The following is a 23,561-nucleotide window of genomic DNA, read 5'->3' as shown; positions in this document are numbered from 1 at the left end:
TAATAAAATATAACAGGGATAATGTTAGTGGTAGAAATGATCACCTAGTGATGTGAAGTTTTGTTTCCAGGCATTTACTCTTTTACGCTTGCACGTGATGGTGAGTCGTAGAATCAATCCTCTTGATATTATTGCTTCTACAAGTGACACCAAATAATAATTATAGTTAGTATATTTCAAGAGAAAAGAAAAATTCAATAAATTCAATAATTGTCAATCCAAAAAGAATTAAGCTTTTTACGTTCCACCATCGACCAACTGACCAAACCCGCTAAAACCAACGCAGCAATGGTCAATAATAACTGCCCCTTATTGAAACCGGCACTTAGCACGTCGAATTGTGATGAAGGGTACGCCTTCGTACAGAAAATATCATTACCAGCATAACATATGATGGTAGTACTCTCAAGGTTGGTCGCCACTGAAAACATTTGGGCTTTATTGTCTCCGACGATAAGACGTTTATGGTTGATTATGGCGTTGTTATTAATTGGGAGATTGGCATCGTACGGAATATTCATGTACTCCATCTTTTCAGAATTGGTGAGCTCCCGGCCTTCAATACGACGAGAACTAATGAGGAACTTTGGAATCAAATATATCTGACCATTCGATAGTTTCATAATGATGTTCTTTGTGGAAATGTCGAATTTCGTTGATGTGAGAGCCAATTTCTCAATACGATGTGCGAAGTTGTAAGATTTGAATCTGATGAATGGTTGCACAGCATCATAATCAAGAATAGATACCGACTGGTTGGTTATTGACGATAATGATTTTTGGTCAGATTTTTGAGACTCATAAAACTCAACCACATGAATCTTTGAAGATATTGTTGGATGGTAGCTGTAGAAAGAATACACCAAGTAATTGTCTCCTTGAATCATTTGAATACTGGTGTCATCAATCTTGTCAGTGGCTGGGTGGAACACTGATTTGATCAATTTACCAGAAACGGAATCAAAGATTTTGATCGACAATTCTTGGGAAGCATCATCGAAAACCGCAAGAGAGATGATATTTGGATACAAGTACTTGTATAAAGTAGACTTATCCCCAAGGATCAACCCAATCGAAGCCATGGAGTTAGGATTACGAGCCGAAGAGGCAGTGGCGACAATTTTCTCGTTAGCATCAGTTTGAAATTTCCAAGCATTAACAAGGGCTTTTGAAGATGGATTAAACATAAACACTTCGATGGCCGTAGAGTCGTCATTAATATAGGAAAAAAATAAATCTTGAGATAATTCTGGGGTCGCATCATTGTTGGAAATATACTGGAATTGATCACCATCAAGTCGCAAAATGAGATCATCATCCAACAATCCCGCTGGTTCTTCATGAATAAATTCGTTCAAGTTTACCGGAATGAGTTTTTTGTGTGCTGGTATGCCATCAACGGTGGTATGTTTGACCATGCCATTAGCAATATCCAAAGTAACCACGAAACCGTCATCAAACCAAATTTTGATGTTCTTGTTATTATCGTTCAAGAATCCGGTAATCGATCTGTTGTTGGTATCCATGAATTTGCTCAATTGACTAAACTTCCAATTAATTTTCCCGGTCTCCATATCCAAATTGAAAACTTTGTTGTTTTTAGTTAACACCACTAGTTGCTTATTCAATCCAAACTCGATCTTTTGTTTGGCGTCAATTTCACCATCACCAAATGAGAAAATATTGCCAAATCCTCTCGTAATTATTTGATCCAATTTCTTTAATTGTTGCCAATGATCTTTCCAACGCGCCATGAAAGCCCCAAAAATGTCGACATTGTTTTCCTCTTCTAGATAATGCTGGAAATTTGCCACTTCTTGTTGTTGTGATTGCAAATTTTTGGAAGGATCATACACAATGTATTCATCCACTTCTGATAATGATTCATCACGGTTCCATAACAAAGCATCGTTGTAAATAGAAGTAATTTCCTTATTATAATATTCAATCACCACATGAATATTATGGCTTGCTCCATCAGCACTAGGGGTATATGCCACCTTGATATTCTTAGCCCCATCAAGATCAAGATCCAAATTGTGATTGTATTTGACAATTTCAATGCCTAGTTCACTATCGAATAATTGGATATTATTATAGGATAAAGACATCACCAAGTTTTCATCATAAGTGTAGGCGTACTTAATCGAGGACTTATCCTTAGTAGTAGACGCATAGTAGTCAAAGTTATTCACCAAGATGTACGAGTTCAAATCGAGCAATTTGAATAATTCTGATTGATAATCGGTCTTGATTTCCTTAAATGAAGACTTGCTGACTTTTGAATGATCAGAAAGTACCAATACATTGATAAGGTCATTTGGGGTGACAAAGAATACTTTATTTTGGTGCATTGTCAAAATCCTGGTGGCTTCAATATTCAAATCATTTTTAAGCGATACTTTAGATAAACTAGATGATCTAAGATCCACCAAATATAAATCATCAGAATTGATCAATATTACGGCATTACCATTATTCAATGAGGAAATTTCAATTGATTTAATTATCCCGGTTTCCAAGGCTGCAACACTTGACACTTGAAATAGTGAATCAACTTTAGATACCACCCCCGATGAATCCACTACCATTAATTCACCATTGGAAAGGCTTTGGATCCCAACCATTGGAGCATCTAAATAAACCGAGCTGATCAAGAAACTGCTGGTAGTGTTCCATAGCTGTAAAAGGTTATCAGTACCACTAACGATAACCTCATTGTTCAACACACCGAGAAATCTTTCCCCATCAGTATGTTGTTCCAACTGGTGTCTCCATTGAACAAGCCCATCTTTGCTAGTGTTATTGAGTACCGAAAGAACCCCGTTGTTGGAGATGGTGATATAATTAGTGGCGGTCAATACCGACAGGTACACTTGATCACCAAGGTTGGCGATTTGCCAGTCTGTCCTGAATGCCTCGTCACTATATACTGCCAGTACGGCTTGTAAGAAAAAACACAATACAAAAATACAAAATGGGACCATTGTGTAAGTAATAATTGTATTCTGAAGTATATTGTTGATGAGGATCCCAATATTCACTTTGGGCAGCGCTGCGATTTTTTAATTCCAGAAATTCCACCGACTTTTCCGCGCCCGGCGCGGTGCGGCAGCAGATTGTTAATTCTCTACAATTGGTTTATACGATTTTTATTTATTTATTTATTGATGCAATGAGAAGAACAAGTCAGGTATTCCAGAAAAATCCAGTTTTCTTGATTCCCAGTGGCCTTTTCTTCAACTTCCGTAATTCTTTCTCGTTATTCTTAAAAGTTTCTGCCCGACGCAATTTCTGGGTATATCCCACCATATTTTCCACCACTGCTTCGAAAGTTTCATGATCTTGGATCAATACTTCATGTTTGTCATTCCACACAGACAACGTCTTTTCCATCTTAACGCTAAGCTGCTTGAAGTGCTGCAATACTTTCTCGAGTTCTTCGATCTTGTTATCGTGGAGTAAGGTTTGGTAATACGTCACTGATTGTAAACTATCTTCCACTTCTTGCAAGGTCTTATTGGTGTTGCTGACGATCTCATCATATTCAGGCTTCTCGATATGAAGGTCGCTAATGGTATTGATTAATATTGTGTTACCAGCTTCTTCTTCTTTAGTTGCAATTTCCCGGGGTTCCACTGGATCGATTTTTTCTTCCACAGTGGTGACATCTCCATCAGAGGTATCTAGAGGTTCTAAGTTATTAATTTCTTTCAGTTTTTCGACATTTGGTGTTCTCAGTTTTTCCTTCTCTTCGCCATTATCCGAAGTTGGTGAATCATTTTTGATGTCTGTGTTCTCCACTGGTTTTCTCTGTTTTGATTCTTCTTCTTCTTCTTCTTCTTTCTTGGTTGCGGCTTCCGCAACTTCACTTTCAGAGGTTTCATTTACCTCAGAATCCTTCTCGGAAACGTCTGTATCCAATTTTGCTTTCTCAGTGATCTGCTCATCCAATTTTGCTTTTTCTTTAGTAGAGGTGGCTTTTTTCATCACTTTTAGCTGCTCTCCAGTAATCTTCACCTCATTTTCAGTATGTCCCACCTTAGGGGGCGTGACTTTTGACGTAGAACCCGACTTCTTGCTCAAACTACTAGCAAACTCAATTTTCGGGATTTTCCAGCTGTTAACACCATCACTACTATTACCATCGGAGACCAGCACAGTATCCATGGTGGCAGAGGCCCGCGGATTAATATTTGGTGATCCAACACTACTTCCTGGCAAGACTTCATCTAAATCAATAGGCACTCCAATACTAGTCAAGAAGTGTCTTCTTATGGAGCTTCTTTTCCAATCAGGAGGATTCAACCTGGGTAGGGTTTTCAATTCATTCCATAATGCCTGGGATCTAGGAGACATGATGTCCCCAGGTGTCGGGGTACTTTTAAGAGTTTTGCTGCTTTCCAGGGTGGTTGGGTTGTTAATATAAATTTTTGAGAGAAGTCCTGCTATGGAGATAGTAAGAGTTTTCGTATTGGAATAGGTTTCCTCTGTTAGCTTTATGTAGTCATTTATAGGGGTTTGGTTTGGATCTACTGGGGCAGGAGGAGCCTGGATTGTTACTGGAGCTGGGGCTTCGAAGTCATCGAAGGAAGCGTCTGAAAAATCACCGAAATCGTCATCATCCTCGTCATTATCTTCAACTTCTTCATTAGCAATTGCATTATTTTCAACCTCTTTATTGTTAACAACTTCATTGATGTCAAGGTCTTTATCAACTTCCTTTTCATGAACTTCTTCCTGGATCTCATCATGCGTTGACTCTTTCAAATTGGTGACCTCGCCATTGTCATTTTTGGCAGTTCCCATTGTAATTGACACAGCCTTAGTTTCTTCAATAGATTCTTCTTCCTCGACATCATTTTCCTCCCTATTTTCCAATGCTTTTTGTTGGCTCTTGTTGTTCTTTCGATCATCCAGTATTTCGATTTCTGTCAGTTGTTCTGCCACTTGCTTCTCTACCTGCTGATCAATGACCACATCTTCTGATAATTGATTGTGATGCTCCATAGTGATAACCACTAATCCTTTTAATCCCTTATCAATCCTGCCTAATAACATCTACACATTGTTGTTGTCGTTGTTAATAATTTGCACGTTGTCCACAAAATTAGGGTTACGCAGCCCCTGCAAAAGCGATGTGGGTATCAAAAAGATGTCAGAGATTCAACCAATCTGTGCTATTTTGATCACCATCATTATCAACATTATTGAACACTTCATGGCCCAGCAACGACAGGGAGCCACTCATAAAAGAGTGTTGGGATCCCCAGCGCCACCTCGACGATTGTCAGACATCTCCCAACAACCAGCGATGGAACAAGAGATCCTTAAAAACTCATTAGAATGTCCTATTTGCGGGGTCCTCGTCAAGAACTCTACTCAACTTAACCAACACATCGACGATATTCATTTGGTAATTGAAAACCATGATGAATCGCCATCCGATAATGCAGTATTATTTGAAGACGATATCAAATCGTGGATTAAAAACAAGATAAAGATCCCCAATGTGAAATTATTTGATACCAATAATTTATCGCTTAGTGACATCAACAATTCGTTACTCAATATCAATGACTACATCCTAACCCCAAATTCATCTTCTTCATCATTATCAGAACTTGCTAATACCCCAAAATCTCCCCGTAGCCCACAAAGGGCAACCACCCAATTAAAAGATGCAAAGCTCGCGAAAAAGTACCGGCTTCAAGTGATGAAATCAATGGATAAGTCAAAATGGCGTAAATTATCTCCCAGGCATGTCAACAAATGTTCAATTGCAAATTGTCCTAATACTGTTAAATTCAAATACGATAATTCTCCCGATGGTCTAGGGTATGATCTTGAGAATTTCGAACACAACTGCTTTGTGTGTGGCAAGATTTTTTGTGGAGAACATTTACCGACCCCGGTAAAGATCAATAAACATGGAGTGCTCGATCCAGTAAATGGGATTTGGTTTAAGTGCTGTCACTCATGTTATGAAAAGAAACCAGGTTATGTGACAAATGACCATTCTACCGGAGTTTGTAGGAATTTGTACGGTTCATTCAAGAGATTAAGATCGTCAAAAATCGAGCACAACAAACTCCATCATTTCAAGATTTACAAAAGAATCGAAACTTACATTAGTCAATTGATTGACTCGTATTATGATTACTACTATGGAGTAAACAAGAAAAGTATATTTAAATTGGTATTATTCAACGAGGCAAAAAAGAAACTCACCACCGAATTGATGGGGTATTGGCAAAATGATTCAGACTGTTTGAATTGCGGGATTTGCACCAAAGAATTCTCAAACTTGTTTTTAAGAAAACATCATTGCCGATTATGTGGGTCGGTGGTATGTGATGATAATTGTTCCATGGAAGTGCCGGTGGCACTTTTAGCTCCGTTGATTTTGAACCCCATCAATTCTTCCAAATATCAACAAGTGGGGATGAAAATGAAGCACGAAGTACTACGGATCTGTTTAGATTGTAAAAGTATCTTGTTCAAGAAAAAAGGGTACCATGAGGATGTCACAAATCCGTGCTCGACAATCATCCAAGAAACCGAGAACTTGTTGGGGTTGAAGACCCGAATTGAGTTGACGGTACCGAAATTCACCAAATTATTGAATATTTTTGAATCAAGTGATGATGAGAAATTATTGGAAGACTTGGAGCGACTACGGAAAGAGTTGACGAAATATTTGACGAGTTTTGAAAAATTATCAAAAAAAATCATCTTGATGGGGGTTCCAGATAGTGCTCAGGACGATGAGGCTATGATTACCACTAATGAATTACAATTAATCATGTCAATTAAAATATTTCTGATAGGGTATTTGAAGCGTCACACCCTGGTGTTGAAGAGATTCCAAGAAGTATTATTATCACGGCGCAAGTTGCAGAAACAGGTCAATAATCAAAAAGTAATCGAAACCCCGGTGGGAAGTTCAGCCACAAATAAGTCGTCGTCAATTACTACCAATAGTAATAATAATAATAATAATAATAATAAAGATATCGCTATCACCGTTGTGGATCTTAATAATACTGCTTCTCTAGAATCGGCAGATGAAATCAAACATCTTCGAGAAGAATTGATGATTTTAAAAGAACAGCATTTTCTAATTGATCAAATGATTGATAATGCGAAAAAAGAACGAAAGTTCGACGAAGTGGTTACTTTAAAGGAAAACGTAGAGGAACTAAATGGGAGAATTTCGGAAATATTGGGGCATTTAGGGGAGGAATATGGGTTTGATTAGGTGATGAAGAGATGAATTACTATGATATATCGTTTTGCTACAATTTGTAGAAAAAAAAAAGATAATAAATAAATTAAAACAATAGATTATAATACAAATAGGTCATTAAAATAATTGGTCATTAGAAGGAGAGGGCATTTTCTATTGGAAATTAATTGATACATCAATTCTTCTTCTTCTTTTTCTTTTCCATTTTCTTTGCACAATCAGGACAATACCATTTTCCAGTAGGTTCTGCCGTTAAACCAACACACTTGTAATGGAACCATTCATAACGACACTTATTATTATCACAGGCAATCATTTCACCAAAAGAAACTTGGCGACAGAAACAATACAATGTTTGATCTTCCCCATCACCATTCTTGGTCGGGGTATTAGTAACGCTTTCTCCAACGCCAGTATCATCATTATTATCCCTCTTATGACCAGCGGCCAGTGGGGATCTCGCACTGGCAAGATAATTCATTTCACTAATCAGATCATTCTCGGTCTTTACCTTATGATACAAATTATCACCACCTTGCCGCTTATCACCACCAGCTCCGCCAGATGATAACGCTCCCGGAGTCATACTATCAGTTTTCTGACGTTTATTGGATCGTACGGCTGCCACTGCAGAGGTCATTGAATGTCTAGTGGTGGTGGATTTCCTTGATTGGGTTCTCTTATGTGTAGTATTATTTTGGCCACCATTCACCATAACGCTTCCCCCCTTGGTATCATTGGTCATTATTGAGGTGGCATCATCTAGATAATCGGTATCGGTTGGGAACCCCATATTCTCCTCATCAATAAGTTGGAACAACCCATCCTTTTCTAAACTCTTGATGTCGACTTCAAGCGACGTCAAATGTTTCATCACCAAGAACAACGTGGTATTGGCAAGTTTGACCTTTTCTTGTTGGACTTTCTCACATTCATCAAATAATGCTCTTATCTTGGGATATAGTTGGGATTCTTTGGGGTTATTTGCGAGAGAGCCGTTCTGTTTAATAAATTTGTGGATTTGGCCATCGTATTGTTGTAATTTCTTACGATACTCGTAAAACTGGAGATCTTTTTCTCGTAGTTCGTTCAATAGAAACGTGAGTTCTGTTGGTAAGTTGCTTAGGGCACTAGTATATTGATCAAGCACTGATCCGGGATCCATTATTATTGTATTGTTGACATTATCTGTTTTATTAGAGCTGACTCTGCTTTGCTGTTGTTGTCTGAAGTGACAAAAAATTTGAAGCAAACCTATTTCGAGTCACGCGCTTAGTCACGTTATTTATTGAGGGCGAGATGAATGATATCACGTGTATCATCACGTTATAAAGTGCGCGGAGACTCCAAGCAGCTTGCCAAAAAGAAATTCCGCTTTCTCTGCTGCTGCTGCTTCCTCAGCTTCCATCTGTCAAGCGAGGACAGCAGAAGATCAATGAACTTTTACGTACTTTATTGGTACTTCCTTATCATCACATCCTGTCACTTTATGCTTCTTGCCTCTCGTAATAGTAAGCAAACTCTGTCTCTTTTGCCCTGATTTTATCAATATATCACTTTTACTAACCTGAAATTGAATTATAGCTGCTCCGGTTAGCAGGGCCCTTAGATCCTCGATAGGTCGTCATTTTTTTGCCACCACTAAACCCGCCACTCGTCGTCATTTCACTTCTTCCTCTTCCTCCTCGTTTGATGGATCTGCTGCAGGGTTCAAGTATAATGTCGCGGTAGCGTACGCTCCAAAACTCCGGTCTGAAGAATTAGATCCAGCAAAGTATCCTGCTGGTGAAGATAGTTTCATCCATGGGGCACGCCAGAGTGATGGGAACTTGGTCCTCGGGGTGGCCGATGGGGTTGGTGGGTGGTCGGAAGTTAAAGGATGCTCTAGTGCCGATATGTCGAATGTGCTTTGTGGATTAGTGTCCAAGTTGTTTAAAGGGCAAGAAGTCGGTGGTGATAACACCAAGGATTTACTCGCCAGAGCCTATAAAGATATGAAACTTGCTAAAGTGGTGAAAGCCGGGGGTACTACCATTTGCTACGGGGTCCTCAATTCCCAAACTGCAAATTTGGAAGTATTAAACTTGGGAGACTCTTGGTGTGGGGTATTCCGTGACTTCAAGTGCGTGGAACAGACGAAATTCCAAACCTTGGGATTCAACACCCCAAAGCAATTATCAATCATCCCTAAAGACTTGCAGGAAAAAGCTGCCCGTGAAGGAAGAAGATATATCACCAACACCCCAAGCGATGCAGATGTGTACAATTTCCAGCTCCAAAAGAACGATATTGTAGTATTTGCCACGGATGGGGTCACGGATAATGTGTACCCTGAGGACTTGGAGATGTTCCTTAAGGATTCGTACGACAGTCAGGTCGATAACAAAGATGTGGATCTCCAGAAAGTGACGGATAGTTTGGTCAATGGGGTTAGAGTGTTGAGTCAGAACCCAAAGTTCCCTAGTCCCTTCAGTCAAGAGATGTCCAGAGTATATGGTCAAAAATATTACGGTGGGAAAGCCGATGATATTACCGTGGTTATTTTGAAAGTTGATTAAAGAATAAAGTCATTTAAATAGATTAAGATCTTATAGGTGGAAAATATTCACCCAACCAATATTATTTAGTTTAGAACTAATTTTACAAGAACCAATCGGAAAAACATCCAATAAAAAGTGTATTTGTAAAATCATTTGTAAAACAAAAAGGCATCCATGAAAAATATATATATATATAAAAAAGGGGTAACATATAGGTAAAAGGTATCAATGAAAATGCAAGCCAGTGGGTATAAAACAATTAAAAAAAAAATTAGACAAAAATCAAGCATTATCCAACAATGCGTCAAATAAGAATCGTTACAATAAGAAAAATTCATAATCATTATCCAGCAAAAATTCAATCAAACTTCATTTTCATTACCATTTTGAGTCCGATCCGCTTGACTTCTCGCAAACCGTACCAACAAATCTCTGATAAATGATGCTCCACCAAATGTTCCATTTCTGGCACCACTCTGCATAATGTGTTTAATAATCACTTTCTTCCGGTTCTTCTTGTAGGGATCCTCGATCTTCTCACGACAGTATGGGCAAGTGTTACTGTTCTGGAACCATTCAACAATACACGATGTTCCAAAGGCATGGCCACAAGGAAGTTGCGTTGCCCCATGAGAATTTTTAAGGGATTCAATGAGTTCTTTGCGGGCCTCTGGAGAAGAAAGATCTACTGAATCTCCAGAATTAATATTATCATCATTATCTTCTTCATGAGAAGGTTCCGTTAAAGCTGGGTTAAAGATATCTTGAGGAGAAACGTGCTGAGCAGTTGAAGTTTCTGAAGCTTCAATCGCCAGGGAATCGACATTGACAGTCGAAGGATCGGTATTGACATTTAAAGATTCCTCTTCATTGGTCGATATTATTTTTCTTTTTTTCTTCTGTCTTTGCTCATCTTCAATTGACTCCTTATCATCACCATCGGCCGCTCTTTTTTTGCCTTTGTTAGGATTTTCTGAATCTTGACAACCACTATTAAACATGAATTCGTCATAACAAATACCACAACAATTATCAATACATTCTAGTTCTTCCTTAAATTCTATCGTACCTAATTCTTTGAATCTTTTAACTGTCAATGACTTATCGTGATGGCAATTATGACTAAATATGATGGCTTCGGTAAATAATACTGGGGTCCCAGGTAACCTTCTTCTGCTACCTTCAATACTGTGATCCACCCAGGCCAATTCAGTGGCACCAAAAGTCAGAGATGGGCTTGAAGAATTGTCTCCAGTTGGATCTTCTTCTTCATTATTATTATCACTATTATTATTTGTCTCATTGTTGTTGTCAGTATTTGAATTTGTGGAATCTATGGCCTCCAGAGAGGTTGCGGCATCTGTGCTTCTAGATCTATTTGTCGACGTAGAGGCAGTATTAAGGTAATCCATGAACCGTCTTCTTCTACCTCTTTCTCTACGCCGGCGAGCCCTTTCCAATGACTGGTTCATGTCAATGGAGACGGTTACTGGATCATTAGCATTGGCATTACCACCTTGAGGGTTGCGATTATTAGTAACCCCTGTCAATGGATTCGCATTCGTAGTTTCCACCAGAGATTCGGAATTAGTAGCTCTATCCAAATCAGTGAAGATATCAAAAGAGTGCTGGCGAGTTCCTATGCCGTCTCTCAAGTACCGTGAGATAAGAATCAAACCCCCTGAAGCATTAGGGAGGGCCAATTGTGACGATGATCTACCTGATGCTTCTGCTGGGGAATCAAAGAGCGAAGAAAATCCAAGAGGAAGAGTATCATCGCTCTCTCGTTGGGGGTCTCTGGCACCATCATCACCAACACCACCACTATTACTATTATTTCCTGACATTATTAGCGAAGGTTTTATCGTGCAATAATAAATAATAGTCACCCACAGACCACAAACGTGGAATCATCGATTAATAATTTGTATCAGCACACCAGGGCTGCGTAACAATCAACCGATGCGGCTAAATCAACCGGTGTTGGTAGTTCCAACGGCCATAGAAGAGAGAGACAGAGATACAGAGACAGAGAGTGTTGCTAGGATATATGGTAGTAACACACAATAATTATGGTTATTTACAAGAAGTTATTGGTGGAATGTAACAAATGATTGCATATTGGTGGTGTTGTGAAGTTACGCACCAAATGCGCCTGGTCCTCGCTACATCACCAATCGCAATAGCACCACCCAATTACTCATTTATTTAATTACCAATCATCAATTATTAATAATATAATACCAATGGATAATATCTCCCGTAATACTCGCTTATTAGCCCGGTTTTTAACATCCACCCGTGCCAGTGGCACCCCAAATTCCGTCCATGTGACTCACCGATGAGCAAAAATTCTTTTCAAGAGCAGCGTTTTATTTCTCTGATTCTTTTCACTTTCTCTTTCTTCTCTTTAATTAACACCAACGCCACTTCCACTCAATCACACCGAAATGTCTGTTCCTACTAGACCAAAGGCCGCCTATTTTGGAGCCGGTCCTGCGCTTCTCCCAACCTCAGTGCTCCAGCAAGCATCAATTGACCTCATAACTTACCTTTCTAACCCAGTTGGTGTCGGTGAAATTTCACACCGTTCTAAAGACGCAATCAATATCATTGATTCCACCAAAGCCCATTTGTCAGAAATCCTTAATATCCCAGACACTCACGAAGTGTTCTTCCTTCAAGGTGGCGGGACCACCGGGTTCTCTTCTGTGGCCACCAATTTGTTGGCGTCCTTTGCTGCCAAAACCGGCAAGAAAGGTCAGCCGGCCTATGCCATCACCGGCACTTGGTCAAAAAAATCTTATGAAGAAGCTGCCAGATTAGGGTTGGAACCGCAAGTTGCCACCAATGGTATCAATTCCAAATTCACTGGCATTGCCCCAGTCGACCAATGGAAGAAACTCGATCCAGAAACCACTCCATACATTTATTATTGTGATAACGAAACTGTGAACGGTGTGGAATTCCACGCTCCTCCAGTGGAAGCCACTTGTGATGGGAAAATTCCTCTTGTTTCTGATATGTCCTCGAACTTCTTGTCCAAAAAAATTGACGTTTCCAAATTCGGTCTCATATTTGCTGGGGCCCAGAAAAACGTGGGGATTGCCGGGATCACCATCTACATCATTAGAAAAGATTTGATCCCACAAGTTGGTACTGAAGAACTCAATAAGTTGAATATCCCAATCACCCCAATTGCTTTCCATTACCCAACCGTGGTCAAGAACAACTCGGCGTACAACACCATTCCAATATTCACCGTCCACGTTCTTAATCTCGTGCTTAAGAATCTTTTGGCCAACGGTGGTCTTGCTGCCCAAGAAAAAGAGAATGTTGAAAAGGCACAATTGCTCTACGGAGTTCTTGATAAACACCCTCAATTGTTCAACTTACCAGTGGCTAAGGATTCCAGAAGTAAGATGAATGTGGTGTTCACAATCAATGGTGAAGGCAAAGAAGAAGAATTCGTCAAAAAGGCTGGTGAACAGGAATTGTCCGGATTGAAAGGTCATAGATCAGTCGGGGGTATCAGAGCCAGTATTTACAATGCTATCGATTTAGAAACCGTTGGAAAGTTGACCAAATTCATTGAAGAATTTGCCAGTGCTTGAAAAATTGGATTTGCAAGGCTTAATGATTTTCAAGAACTTTTTAATTGTTTTTATTGCGCTTTTTTTTTTTTTTCTTTTTTTCTTTTTGCTCTCAATTGTTGGAGGCTTTATAATTTAGCTTTGATAAATAATTTCATTTAGGTTGAATGCCTTATAATGTAAATAACCGTATGTAACACTTTATCAAATGAATTACCAATTGTCTTCCTTTTCTTCTCATTAAGAATCGATTCTATAAAACTAGAATCCTATTTTTTTTTTCTGGCCCTGCTACAAATGGGAAAATCCTTTGGGAAGATTTTATTTTTCACTTTCATTTCAATAAATATTCTCACAATTCTATATCTCCCGTCACGGCATTGATATAATATATAATTTCTACTTCATCAGTATCGTCCAAAGAACAATGTAGTACCACTGCGGACGACGCACTCAAGATCAAAATGACATGGCGGCAATTCTCAACAAACCTAAGCCCGTTCCTCCAATCCTTAAGCCGGACATCAACAGAAATAAACAGTCCTTCATCGTCAGATTCTGTTACACTATTGGTGATTTTCCCCCGATCAAAGGTTGGATCTTGAATATTACCGGTTTCATTTTGATCTCGTTTCTCGCCAGCGGCTTCTTCACCCGTAGACTCTCGCTGGACTAACAACTTTTCATTCCACAGAGATGTCACCCTTAACCCATCCTCATCCAACATTAAGCTTAATTCTCCTTGATTCGTCCCGCATACAGAAACGTTTCTGGTTTTCTTAAACCTTTCAGCTCTTCGGAACAACGCTCCAATGGTTGGTGGTAATCTTAATACCAAATCAATGGCGTGTAATTCGGGCTCAATGATCCTTTCGTCACTTTCTTTTCTTAATAATCTAATGGGGATCTTCACCGTATGAGTTACCGAGGTGGCGGTCCCCGTCAGCGAATTAATAGATTCATTATACGAAAACGTCAAACTCGCTAGCCGTTTAGCACTGGCACCTTTATTTATTGTTCCATTATCATCAATGGCGTTTGCCAATTTCCTTTGTAGTTTAACGACCATAACATCACTATTGGCACGCTCGAAGTTTCGAAGGACCGTAAATAACGATTCGGCGTTGATTTCCATGACGATCAAATTATCTCTGATACTTTCACACTCGTAGGAGTCAAACACTTCACTAATGATCTTGGCCCAGACTTGGGGCTCAGAAATCGATGCCAGGATCAATTGAAGGTAAGCTGGGGTGAACCGAAGCACGCAAAACTTTCGTAGAGCTAGCAATGTGGAAACAGTGCCTTATTTATCAAGTTAGTTTAAGAAATATGCAAATAAGAACTAATTATAACTTACTCCTAAGTTGGTCAACACTGGACATGGTGATTCTCAATTTCATCTTGTACTACTGTTTTCTAATATACCATATACCATTTATATATATTCCGCTAACTTTACTCTTTGCAAGTTTAATAGATTGAGGATTCATTATCATCATCGACTTTCCTCATCGCATGTATTCTTTGTCACGTGCATGGGAAACGTCTTCTTAGTAAGGGATTTTCCATCCTTCCCATAAGTTATGTATGAAAGTTGTGGTGATGATGTGATGATAGTGTCGAGATTGAGAAGGTTACACAATTCCATACTTTATTATAGTACTTACTTTTATGGTATTTCAATGTTTTTACAGTACTTTTTCTCTTGCAGACCTGGTTGACAACATACAAGAGACATTAATAATTGACAATGAAAAAATGCAATATGAAATACAGCTACAACTGGGAAATCGTAACAATATACTACTACTACTACTACTACTTCCACTAATAATAATAATAATAATAATTATAATAATAATATGCTAAACACAGACCTCCGTTCATTTAAACTAAATATACAAGACAATACCAGGACATTCATCAAAGATGAGTACATGGACAACACACTAAACACCATTCAAACACCATTGTATCTCAAAAATATCCTGAAACGTAACAATAAGTTCATTTTTCCAATCATAATAAACCCATTTCTCTTCATGTATGATTAATACATAGAAAGAGAGAAAAAAAAAGACAGGGAAAACCCACACAACTAGAAGTTTTCTGGGTTGACTCTATGGGAAACCTTGGTCCATTTTGGAACCTTATGGAGCCCTTTTCTATAACCTTTCGAGTGTCTGCTGAAGATGGTGTATTTGTCCTTTGCAGCCATTTCACTTTCCTTAGGGAACACCGCAGGGTCGTTCAATTTTTCAATGGCTTTGCATGTTTGGTTGGTTTCAGCCAAAGATTTGGTCAAAAGTTCGATAGTATGGTCAACTTCTTGGAGTCTTTTACGTTGACGGTACTTTTGTCTCGATGACATTCTCCATGGAATTTTCCTATTGAATTAATTTGGTCAGTAAATGGGGACTTCTGTACGTTGGTACTCTACAGCACCAAAAAAGAAAAAAAAAAAAGGAAGAAACCACAAAATAACTTACCATAACAAACCTCCTTGAGGCACAAAAGATGCTCTAAATGGACCAAACATGATTATTTCCTAATAGTTTAACCAAATGCTCAATAATGAGGAAAATTCGTCGCTTTTTTTTTTTTCTTCTTGTTCTTCTTTTTGGTGCTGTTTTTTCGCAGTGCACAGAAGTTGCTAAACGGCACTCCAAAACAAATCACCATTTTTTTTTTGTGTGTTCGATTTGTGAAGTGTCAAAAGAACAATAATAATAATGGAGAAATATATATATATATATATTATACAACACCTCACAATGAACCAAAACATAAAACAGAACCTCGCCACAATAATTCAGCTACACACTCTGTGTCAATTCGCAGTGCATGACTTTGCAAAACTAATACTGACGATCCAACTGGCAGACTTCCAAATACCTGAACCATACCCCGAATTCACCACATCGCTCAATTCTCAAGTATCCACTGTGGGTCACAATATTTCCAAAGCTCGTAATTTGTTAAAAGTCAATTGGCTCATCATCCAAGGGATCACGGTAGAAGAAGACAAGTTGGGATTCTTAGTCGAATACGAAAAGTTCTCATGGCGATTCAAAGATTTGCATGAGAAATTGAATGATTTGAAATTGGAGATCTTTGATTTATACCAAAATATTTTGAAATGTCAACGCCGCCAGAAACTCCAAAGATTTCAACTCAATGAACAACAGCAAGAACAAGAACTGGGAAGCAACAACCAGAATACAAATGATTTGTTCGCTGGTAGATCACAAACATCACCAACCACAGACTTGGCGTCGCTCTCCACTAATCAAAAAGTGCTTAAGACTAACCAGTCCATTACCCTGGTGCTTCAATCCACATATTCCATGATGGAATCCAATGTAATAAATAGCGATCTCCTCATTGACACATTTTCCGAATCGACAAACTCGTTGACAAAACTTTCTGATCGTTATGAATTCTTATCCACCACCTTGCTATCTTCGAAAAATTTGGTCAACGAATTACAAAAGGCCGATAGCTCGGACTTGAAACGAATGAAGATGGCATTGGCATTCTTTGCCGCCTGTTGTTTTTGGGTTATATGGAGACGGGTGTTGAAATACCCTGTGAAATTCTTTATTTGGATCATTTGGAAGACGTTTGTTGGATCACTCTATCTATTTGGGATTCTTTCTGGAGGTTCTGAGGAGGCAGTTGGAAAGGACGGAGTATCATCAACAATCGATGATGTAGTTGTTGAAGCGACAACTTCTATCGTGGAGAAGGTAAGTGATACGGTGGTGGAAATAGCCCTGACATTGATAAATGATGAATTGTGAGAAAATTCACTATACGAATAGCATTATATGAGCTTACGTCAATATAGATAATAATCAAATGACATGGAATTCTGTTTCAAAATGTAATTTGTAGAACGGATGTGTATATTAAGTTAAAAAATCAAGTCATTTATAGTAAACAGTCTCTCATGCCCCCAGCATCATATATATATGTATTATTCAAATCATCATCTTTTTTTTTTTCTTTTTTTTCGTTATCAGCTACCTATTGCTCCACCGCAATAATAGTGGTGATGTAATCTATTAATAATCTTTCCCCTTCTGAGGTCATTAGTATTGGAGTATCGAGATACGTAACACCATTTTTGATAACGAGAGATTTGGTGAGACTCAATACCAAAACCCCAGGCTGTAAAGACCCTGGTTCTTCTACCACTGAACCACCAGCGTTTACTTGTTCAAGTAATGTCAAAGTTTTGGATCCCTGCACAGAAATGATAGTTTGTTCTTTTTTAGATACCATTGACGCCGATTTTATCAAGCTTTCTGCGGAAGCACTGGCTTCTGATATGATAGAGGCGGCAGAGATACTGGCGGCAGATATAGAATCAGTGTTGGTGTTGCTACTTTTGACGTTACTTCTGAATTCGAATAACCCATTGGTCAACCCAACGATATTCGAAAGACGCTCGAGTACTGGTTGTGGGGCTGCTGAAGGCTGTGGTAAAGGATCAGGAGACGCTCCTGGTAGAGGAAGTGGTACTGCATTTGTCCTTACTAATAACAATGTTGTCAATAGGCAAAATAGGAGTAGTGAATTGTGCTGAGAGGTCGATGACATTGTGTATTGAGAATTAATTATATTGTCGAGTATTTTTTTTTTTTCCAAATTGTGGCCCAGCCCAGACCATCAAAGACAATAGAGACAATAAGAACAATGCAAATTGCTTGGTGAAAAGAAAGTTATGGATGATTGTTTATGTTTCTGAGTTTGCAGCTCCAGAACATTATATACCATTGGCATAAAAGGCCATCCATTCCCCATGTTGGGGACAAATCGCCGCATAATGCAAGTCACTTTGTATAGAAAAAAAATAACCAAGAAGAATAAATGGCGAAAGAGACTACAATCAACGGCAAGGCAAGGCAAGGCTTAGTCTCGTCCCTTTCAAGTAGTTATTCTTTAGGGGAAAATAAGTTCTCATCATCAAAAAGGGCTCTAAAATGGAACAAAAAAGAGGAGTCAAAAGTGCTTTTCGATTCTTGTAAGCGGACCGCGGACATTGCACATGGACCACTGTAAGACGGCAGAATTCTCCTAACAACAGTAGTCAAACATCTCAACCATTGCTATTACGTTTTTTTGAAATATTTATTTCTATAATATATACAATAATTCATCTATTAATTATATAATGCTAAATAATATACTCATGAAAAGGCTAAATTGGATCCTTTTTCTTTGGTGATTGGCCTGCTAACGGCACGCTTTGCCATCTTACTTTTCATTTTTTTTCATCTTCTTCCTCTTTGCAAGAATATGCTTTGATATGGGGTTACCAATCATCAACCAATGGCTTTTGGTAAAAATCACTTTCCAATCAAAGGAAGAACCGTGCTTGTTGCCGGTGGGTCTCAGGGAGCAGGTCTTGAGGTGGCAAAGCTCCTTGCCAACAAGGAAGCAGCACATATCGTCATCGCATCAAGATCAGCTCAAAAGCTTAAAAATGCGGTAGAAGAGATAAATAAATGCCATGACAGTCTGGAAAACAAGCCGTTGGTCAACTACGTTGCTGGAGACTTGGGGAGTTATAAAGGCTGTGAGTCAACAATGGATGAAACGATTGGATTATTGAATGGTGAAATACCGGATATCGTGGTATGTTGCGTGGGGTCGTCAGTTCCGAAATTGTTTGTCGATTTGACCCCGGAAGAGCTTGAATTGGGGATCAAGACAAATTACAACCCTGCATTGTTCTTATCCCATGTGCTTCTTCTGCGTATATCGTCTTTGTCTCCAGTGAACGGTGCTGATGGTGGTGTTGTTGCTGCCACTAAAAAATTCCCGTCCCGTCATTTGGTGCTTTTCAGTTCGGTTCTTGCCCATTTCTCGTTCATTGGGTATTCCCAATACTCTCCACTTAAGGCAGCTCTAAATAACCTTGTGTACACTATCAGACAAGAGGCAGCTTTGTATAACCTCCGTGTTACTCCGGCATTCCCTGGGAATTTCATGAGTCAAGGTTTCCTTGAAGAAGAAAAGACCAAGCCGAAAGTCACCAAAATGATTGAGGGTCCTTCAGATGCCATTCCCGCCTCAGAATGCGCACGACTTGTTGTGAAACAATTACAACAAGGTAATGAGTCCGCCACTACCGATTGGATCGGGTATGTATTGACTTGTTTGACTCCAAGGGCTGAGTTAAGTTGGGATTGGCCATTGCAAGTGTTTCTTGCAATGATATTGATGTTTGCTTCTCCTATTGCCCATCTTATTTTCAAAAGAGATATTAAATTACATTACCAGCTGGAAGAACAAAGTAAAGGTGACTCCTTGAAGGAGGATTGATTTTGTTCTTTCTTGTTCTTTTTCGCTATATATATATATATGTTTAATACTTTTATTATTTCTGTTCATTCAATCATCATTACACTTATTGAGGTAAAAGAAATTCATGTATTAATAATAAAAACATACAAAAACATTATGGGAGATGTGATAAAAAAAAATGAAAAAAAGAAGGAACGGAAATCATTGCACGGTATTCTCTTGTTTTTGAACCACTGAGGCTAAAACTTGACTGGATCTGAATGACAATCCTTTTGTCTTCTCGATAACTTCTTGGTAAACACTGGTAATTGGGTGGTTCATGATGATTGTACCCTCACTTTCATCAATCTTGGCGTTCATTTTAGAATCTCTGATCAATTTGGCAATCCATTTTTCTCCATCTTCGGTAGACAAGTCCAAGTAGTTTGATAATTGAGACAATTCAATTCTTTGATGCACACGGCAGTACACTTCAGAAATCAAGTATCTGGCATTTTCAGCAAAGTTGGTGGCACCACTAGCAAGGAAGAAGTCGGTCTTGATCACCGCAGTAGCTTCACTTAATTTGTCACGAGCCAATTCAAAGTCATACTCGATATAAAGGGCCTTGATGAATTCGGTGAGAGGATCATTGTATTCGTATTGTTCTTGACCAACCACACGGATCAAGTCCTTCAATCTCTTTTGGAAAGCTGGAGAGCTGGATTGTGATTTTCTAGATGATGAATAAAGACAAACCACCGCGGCAACCAAGTAACGGGAAATCCAAGGGCATGAGGCCTGGATGGTAGATAAGTACGATGAGCTGAAAAACAAGTCACATAATTGATCTAAACCGTTTTCAGTGTTGAAGAATGGGAAAAGAGACCAGTGGATAATCCAGGTTCTATTGTGGAGTTGCATGAGAGGGTCATTGAAAGATCTTGAATCAACCACTTCACGCAACTTGCTCAACTCTTGTAAAGCGGTGTCCCATTGTAAACTGATGATTTCTGAGGCCAATCTACCCCAAGTGGCGCTGACAATAGCATCGACATTGGTCGACAACACTCTGAAGTTGTTCAACAAATCAGAGGCCATAACGTAATCACCACGGTTATATTGGAATTGGGCAAAATCGTACAAAGCCTTGATCTTGGCTTGGGTGATCCCGTGTTCTTTTTCCAAATATTGGGTGTTGTATTCTTTATCTTGTTTCAAATGGTCTTGCACTGATTTATCAGACAAAATATTCAATGTTTCTTTGGTTTCTTTGTCCAATTTTTCCAATTCACTTTCGACAAACGTTTCTTTGGCCAAAAGCTCTTCTGGGAAAGGTTTACCTGGGTTCAAAATCTCGAACTGTTGCTTGACAAAAGTTGTCATGTTGGTGTCCTTCAATAAATCATAGACAAGTCTGGTAACTATTTGATCATTGTACAACAAATCAAGGGATTCAAGCAATGGGTAAATCAAATGACGATCCAAGAACTGGCTGATCTTCCCGGTCAAGTCGTACTTGCGGGCGATCTCGAGCTCCTTGGCAGTCAACTGGGATTCAGTATTCTCGCTCATTGTCAATATAATATAATGTATTATAATATATATCAAATACCTGTGATGGTCGTCAAATTCTATGTGGTTTGAAAATTTTTTTGGGATTTCTCTTCCAAACATCCGTGCACCGAATTGAAGAGGAAAAGGCCTACTACACCCAAACATCAGAAAACGCGTCAATCAGAAAGAAAAATAATTTTTGGTGAATTACTTAAAATCAAGCAAAACACGAAAAACGTTTTATTGATAAGAACCAGGTCAATCATGGCAGAACAAGAGTATCTTGATAAGAAATTGTTCGAGGAAAGTCTTCCTGTGAGTGTTACTGTGTATACTCTATCCTTGTGGTTATATACTAACTGAACCAATGAAAAAAGGTAACTTTCAGACTCTTGAGTAGAGAACTCAATGTCAATGCGAACACTGCAAAATCATGGCTCGCGGCTTTCTATCAATCGCATCAGAACCAAATTTTGCCATCTTACTTGTTAGCAGGAACCAAAAAACGCTCGCCTCATCTCATCTCAATAACAGTAGTGCCTGATCTGTCTAGTGAAAATATCCCCAAGACTGCCAAAGAAGTGGAATCTCTTTTGACCTCCACCAAGGAAACATATGAAACTATCAAGAGTTGTCATATTTATAGTCTTAGTCCCGTTAGTGTACCATTGACAATAACGGAAATTATCACCGGGACAGAAGCAACTATTTCTGAAAAGTTCAATATCAATGAATGCCGTGATAAGCTTGAAACCTGGGGAGTAATCAAGAACCCAGACCCATTACCAGATTTCTCTGCTGTGTCAAAAAAGAAGAAGAATATGACCACAGTATCGAATAATCTTAAGAAGGAAGCACCAGTGAAGAAAGAAGCACCATCAACAGTAAAGAAAACCTTTGATACTGGATTGACCACAAAATATGTGTCGCGTAAACAAGCCGCTGGTTCAAATAATAATAATAGTTCCAACTCGAAGAATAATGTGATATCCTCGATGAAGTCCAGCATGAGAGATACAAATCGTTCCAAGACTGATCCCTTACCGGCAAAGAAAACTTCGAAACCAGCGCCAACAAATACTACAATATCCAAGCCTGCATCATCGTCATCAGCATCTAGTGGGTATAAATATGTCTCACGTAAAGATGAAAAATCAAAACCAAAAGAAAAGGTTATTGTGTCCGAAAATCATGTGAAATCCGAAATTAAACAAGATGAGGAAGATGTTGATCTCAGTGCGGTCAAGGCAAGAAAGGCAAAGGAGGAAATCCAGCGCAAAGAATTGGAGCAAATGTTTAACGATGATGATGCTGATGATTTCGGTGATGATTTAGATGAAGGTGATATTGTGGAAATCAAAGAGGATGCTGGGGAAAAGAAGAAAGAAGTTATTGATAGTACACCAATCACCATCAATTCCACTTCCATCAAAGAAAAAGAAATCATCAGTGTGAAGACCCAAACGCAAGATGAAACAATTTCTCAACTCAACGAACTAGTAAACGATGAAGACGACGAGAAAATTGAAAGCTACGTTGATGAGGATGGATATATGGTGTCCACCCGTAAAATGAAACCTACAAAGCCAAAGAAAGCACCATCGCCACCAACTGCCAAGCCAAAGGCTAGGACCTTGAATAGTCTGGGCCCTGCAAAGAAGCAGAAACAATCTACAATCATGAGTTTCTTCAATAAGAAATGAGAGATGGTTTCAGGTACAGCTTTTTAGTGGCTAGCTTATTTTGTAATATATGTATACGAAAAATTAAAGATACTAATTATTGTGCATTGATATTTTAGCCAAACTATAAGACAGCAAAAAAGACGAAAGAAAATGACATAATACCAAAACTAGTCCAGGCATTATTATTAATTAAAAACTGTTTCAAAATAGAACAAAGAAGTAAAATTTTCTTTCTCCCTCAGTCCACATTTGTATAGGATTTGTCCATAGCAGAACGCATGCTGGATAATTGTTTAGGTAAAAAAAAAAAACTAATTTTGAAGAAACCAAAAAATAGAGAAAAAAAAATGGCTTAACATTTATATATATATATATATATATATATATATATAAACATATATCTTCGCTTTAACAACAGGTATACACGAAAAATAATACCAACCAACCCATCTGATTATTCTCCACCACGTTGTTGACATAAAGTTGCACACCCCCTCCCTCCCCGGAATGCACCCTGTCCTGTCACGCAGTGTTTACCCTCGGTGCTGCCCCAAAGTGACGTCTTATTGTTGCTCTCCAGCAATTTGGTTGCTCTGTATATCTATACCGACACAAATATATATAAGCTGCCGCACACATA

The 23,561-nt window shown here is 38.7% G+C and overlaps 15 protein-coding genes across 15 annotated transcripts; 6 read left to right on the top strand and 9 right to left on the bottom strand. All coding sequences in view use genetic code 12, as the record gives it.

Moving 5' to 3' along the window:
- Positions 1-203: 203 nt before the first annotated feature.
- On the bottom strand, positions 204-2,987 carry EMC1 (Emc1p; the record flags this gene model as incomplete). The annotated part of the gene is made up of 1 exon (XM_064999098.1): positions 204-2,987. One exon carries the CDS (start codon positions 2,985-2,987, stop codon positions 204-206), a length of 2,784 nt encoding a protein of 927 aa, XP_064855170.1.
- A 202-nt stretch (positions 2,988-3,189) lies between these two features.
- Positions 3,190-5,061, bottom strand: DASC09_055120 (uncharacterized protein; the record flags this gene model as incomplete). The annotated part of the gene is made up of 1 exon (XM_064999097.1): positions 3,190-5,061. The coding sequence occupies one exon, from the start codon at positions 5,059-5,061 to the stop codon at positions 3,190-3,192; it is 1,872 nt and encodes a 623-aa protein (XP_064855169.1).
- Positions 5,062-5,155: 94 nt separating this feature from the next.
- On the top strand, positions 5,156-7,261 carry PEP7 (phosphatidylinositol-3-phosphate binding protein; the record flags this gene model as incomplete). The annotated part of the gene is made up of 1 exon (XM_064999096.1): positions 5,156-7,261. One exon carries the CDS (start codon positions 5,156-5,158, stop codon positions 7,259-7,261), a length of 2,106 nt encoding a protein of 701 aa, XP_064855168.1.
- A 163-nt stretch (positions 7,262-7,424) lies between these two features.
- Positions 7,425-8,414, bottom strand: YNG2 (histone acetyltransferase YNG2; the record flags this gene model as incomplete). The annotated part of the gene is made up of 1 exon (XM_064999095.1): positions 7,425-8,414. The coding sequence occupies one exon, from the start codon at positions 8,412-8,414 to the stop codon at positions 7,425-7,427; it is 990 nt and encodes a 329-aa protein (XP_064855167.1).
- A 270-nt stretch (positions 8,415-8,684) lies between these two features.
- On the top strand, positions 8,685-9,807 carry PTC7 (type 2C protein phosphatase PTC7; the record flags this gene model as incomplete). Its single annotated transcript, XM_064999094.1, has 2 exons — positions 8,685-8,760; positions 8,834-9,807. 2 exons carry the CDS (start codon positions 8,685-8,687, stop codon positions 9,805-9,807), a joined length of 1,050 nt encoding a protein of 349 aa, XP_064855166.1.
- Positions 9,808-10,151: 344 nt separating this feature from the next.
- Positions 10,152-11,636, bottom strand: DASC09_055080 (uncharacterized protein; the record flags this gene model as incomplete). The annotated part of the gene is made up of 1 exon (XM_064999093.1): positions 10,152-11,636. The coding sequence occupies one exon, from the start codon at positions 11,634-11,636 to the stop codon at positions 10,152-10,154; it is 1,485 nt and encodes a 494-aa protein (XP_064855165.1).
- Positions 11,637-12,239: 603 nt separating this feature from the next.
- SER1 (O-phospho-L-serine:2-oxoglutarate transaminase) lies at positions 12,240-13,403 on the top strand (the record flags this gene model as incomplete). Its single annotated transcript, XM_064999092.1, has 1 exon — positions 12,240-13,403. One exon carries the CDS (start codon positions 12,240-12,242, stop codon positions 13,401-13,403), a length of 1,164 nt encoding a protein of 387 aa, XP_064855164.1.
- A 331-nt stretch (positions 13,404-13,734) lies between these two features.
- Positions 13,735-14,785, bottom strand: MEC3 (Mec3p; the record flags this gene model as incomplete). The annotated part of the gene is made up of 2 exons (XM_064999091.1): positions 13,735-14,687; positions 14,743-14,785. 2 exons carry the CDS (start codon positions 14,783-14,785, stop codon positions 13,735-13,737), a joined length of 996 nt encoding a protein of 331 aa, XP_064855163.1.
- A 698-nt stretch (positions 14,786-15,483) lies between these two features.
- Positions 15,484-15,924, bottom strand: MRPL31 (mitochondrial 54S ribosomal protein mL60 MRPL31; the record flags this gene model as incomplete). Its single annotated transcript, XM_064999090.1, has 2 exons — positions 15,484-15,772; positions 15,875-15,924. 2 exons carry the CDS (start codon positions 15,922-15,924, stop codon positions 15,484-15,486), a joined length of 339 nt encoding a protein of 112 aa, XP_064855162.1.
- A 235-nt stretch (positions 15,925-16,159) lies between these two features.
- On the top strand, positions 16,160-17,188 carry DASC09_055040 (Sec20 protein; the record flags this gene model as incomplete). The annotated part of the gene is made up of 1 exon (XM_064999089.1): positions 16,160-17,188. The coding sequence occupies one exon, from the start codon at positions 16,160-16,162 to the stop codon at positions 17,186-17,188; it is 1,029 nt and encodes a 342-aa protein (XP_064855161.1).
- A 226-nt stretch (positions 17,189-17,414) lies between these two features.
- On the bottom strand, positions 17,415-17,990 carry DASC09_055030 (uncharacterized protein; the record flags this gene model as incomplete). Its single annotated transcript, XM_064999088.1, has 1 exon — positions 17,415-17,990. The coding sequence occupies one exon, from the start codon at positions 17,988-17,990 to the stop codon at positions 17,415-17,417; it is 576 nt and encodes a 191-aa protein (XP_064855160.1).
- Positions 17,991-18,325: 335 nt separating this feature from the next.
- Positions 18,326-18,658, bottom strand: DASC09_055020 (uncharacterized protein; the record flags this gene model as incomplete). The annotated part of the gene is made up of 2 exons (XM_064999087.1): positions 18,326-18,499; positions 18,632-18,658. The coding sequence occupies 2 exons, from the start codon at positions 18,656-18,658 to the stop codon at positions 18,326-18,328; spliced, it is 201 nt and encodes a 66-aa protein (XP_064855159.1).
- A 64-nt stretch (positions 18,659-18,722) lies between these two features.
- Positions 18,723-19,718, top strand: TSC10 (3-dehydrosphinganine reductase; the record flags this gene model as incomplete). Its single annotated transcript, XM_064999086.1, has 1 exon — positions 18,723-19,718. The coding sequence occupies one exon, from the start codon at positions 18,723-18,725 to the stop codon at positions 19,716-19,718; it is 996 nt and encodes a 331-aa protein (XP_064855158.1).
- A 183-nt stretch (positions 19,719-19,901) lies between these two features.
- On the bottom strand, positions 19,902-21,254 carry DASC09_055000 (eukaryotic translation initiation factor 3 subunit E; the record flags this gene model as incomplete). The annotated part of the gene is made up of 1 exon (XM_064999085.1): positions 19,902-21,254. One exon carries the CDS (start codon positions 21,252-21,254, stop codon positions 19,902-19,904), a length of 1,353 nt encoding a protein of 450 aa, XP_064855157.1.
- Positions 21,255-21,500: 246 nt separating this feature from the next.
- DASC09_054990 (uncharacterized protein) lies at positions 21,501-22,939 on the top strand (the record flags this gene model as incomplete). The annotated part of the gene is made up of 2 exons (XM_064999084.1): positions 21,501-21,551; positions 21,614-22,939. 2 exons carry the CDS (start codon positions 21,501-21,503, stop codon positions 22,937-22,939), a joined length of 1,377 nt encoding a protein of 458 aa, XP_064855156.1.
- Positions 22,940-23,561: the final 622 nt, after the last annotated feature.

This window comes from Saccharomycopsis crataegensis (genome assembly GCF_037102585.1).
Source record: "Saccharomycopsis crataegensis DNA, jcf7180000000097, whole genome shotgun sequence".
NCBI classification, from domain to species: Eukaryota; Fungi; Ascomycota; class Saccharomycetes; order Ascoideales; family Saccharomycopsidaceae; genus Saccharomycopsis; species Saccharomycopsis crataegensis.
The sequence above is the reverse complement of the archived record's forward strand: the minus strand, read 5'-3'. Positions and strand labels throughout refer to the sequence as shown.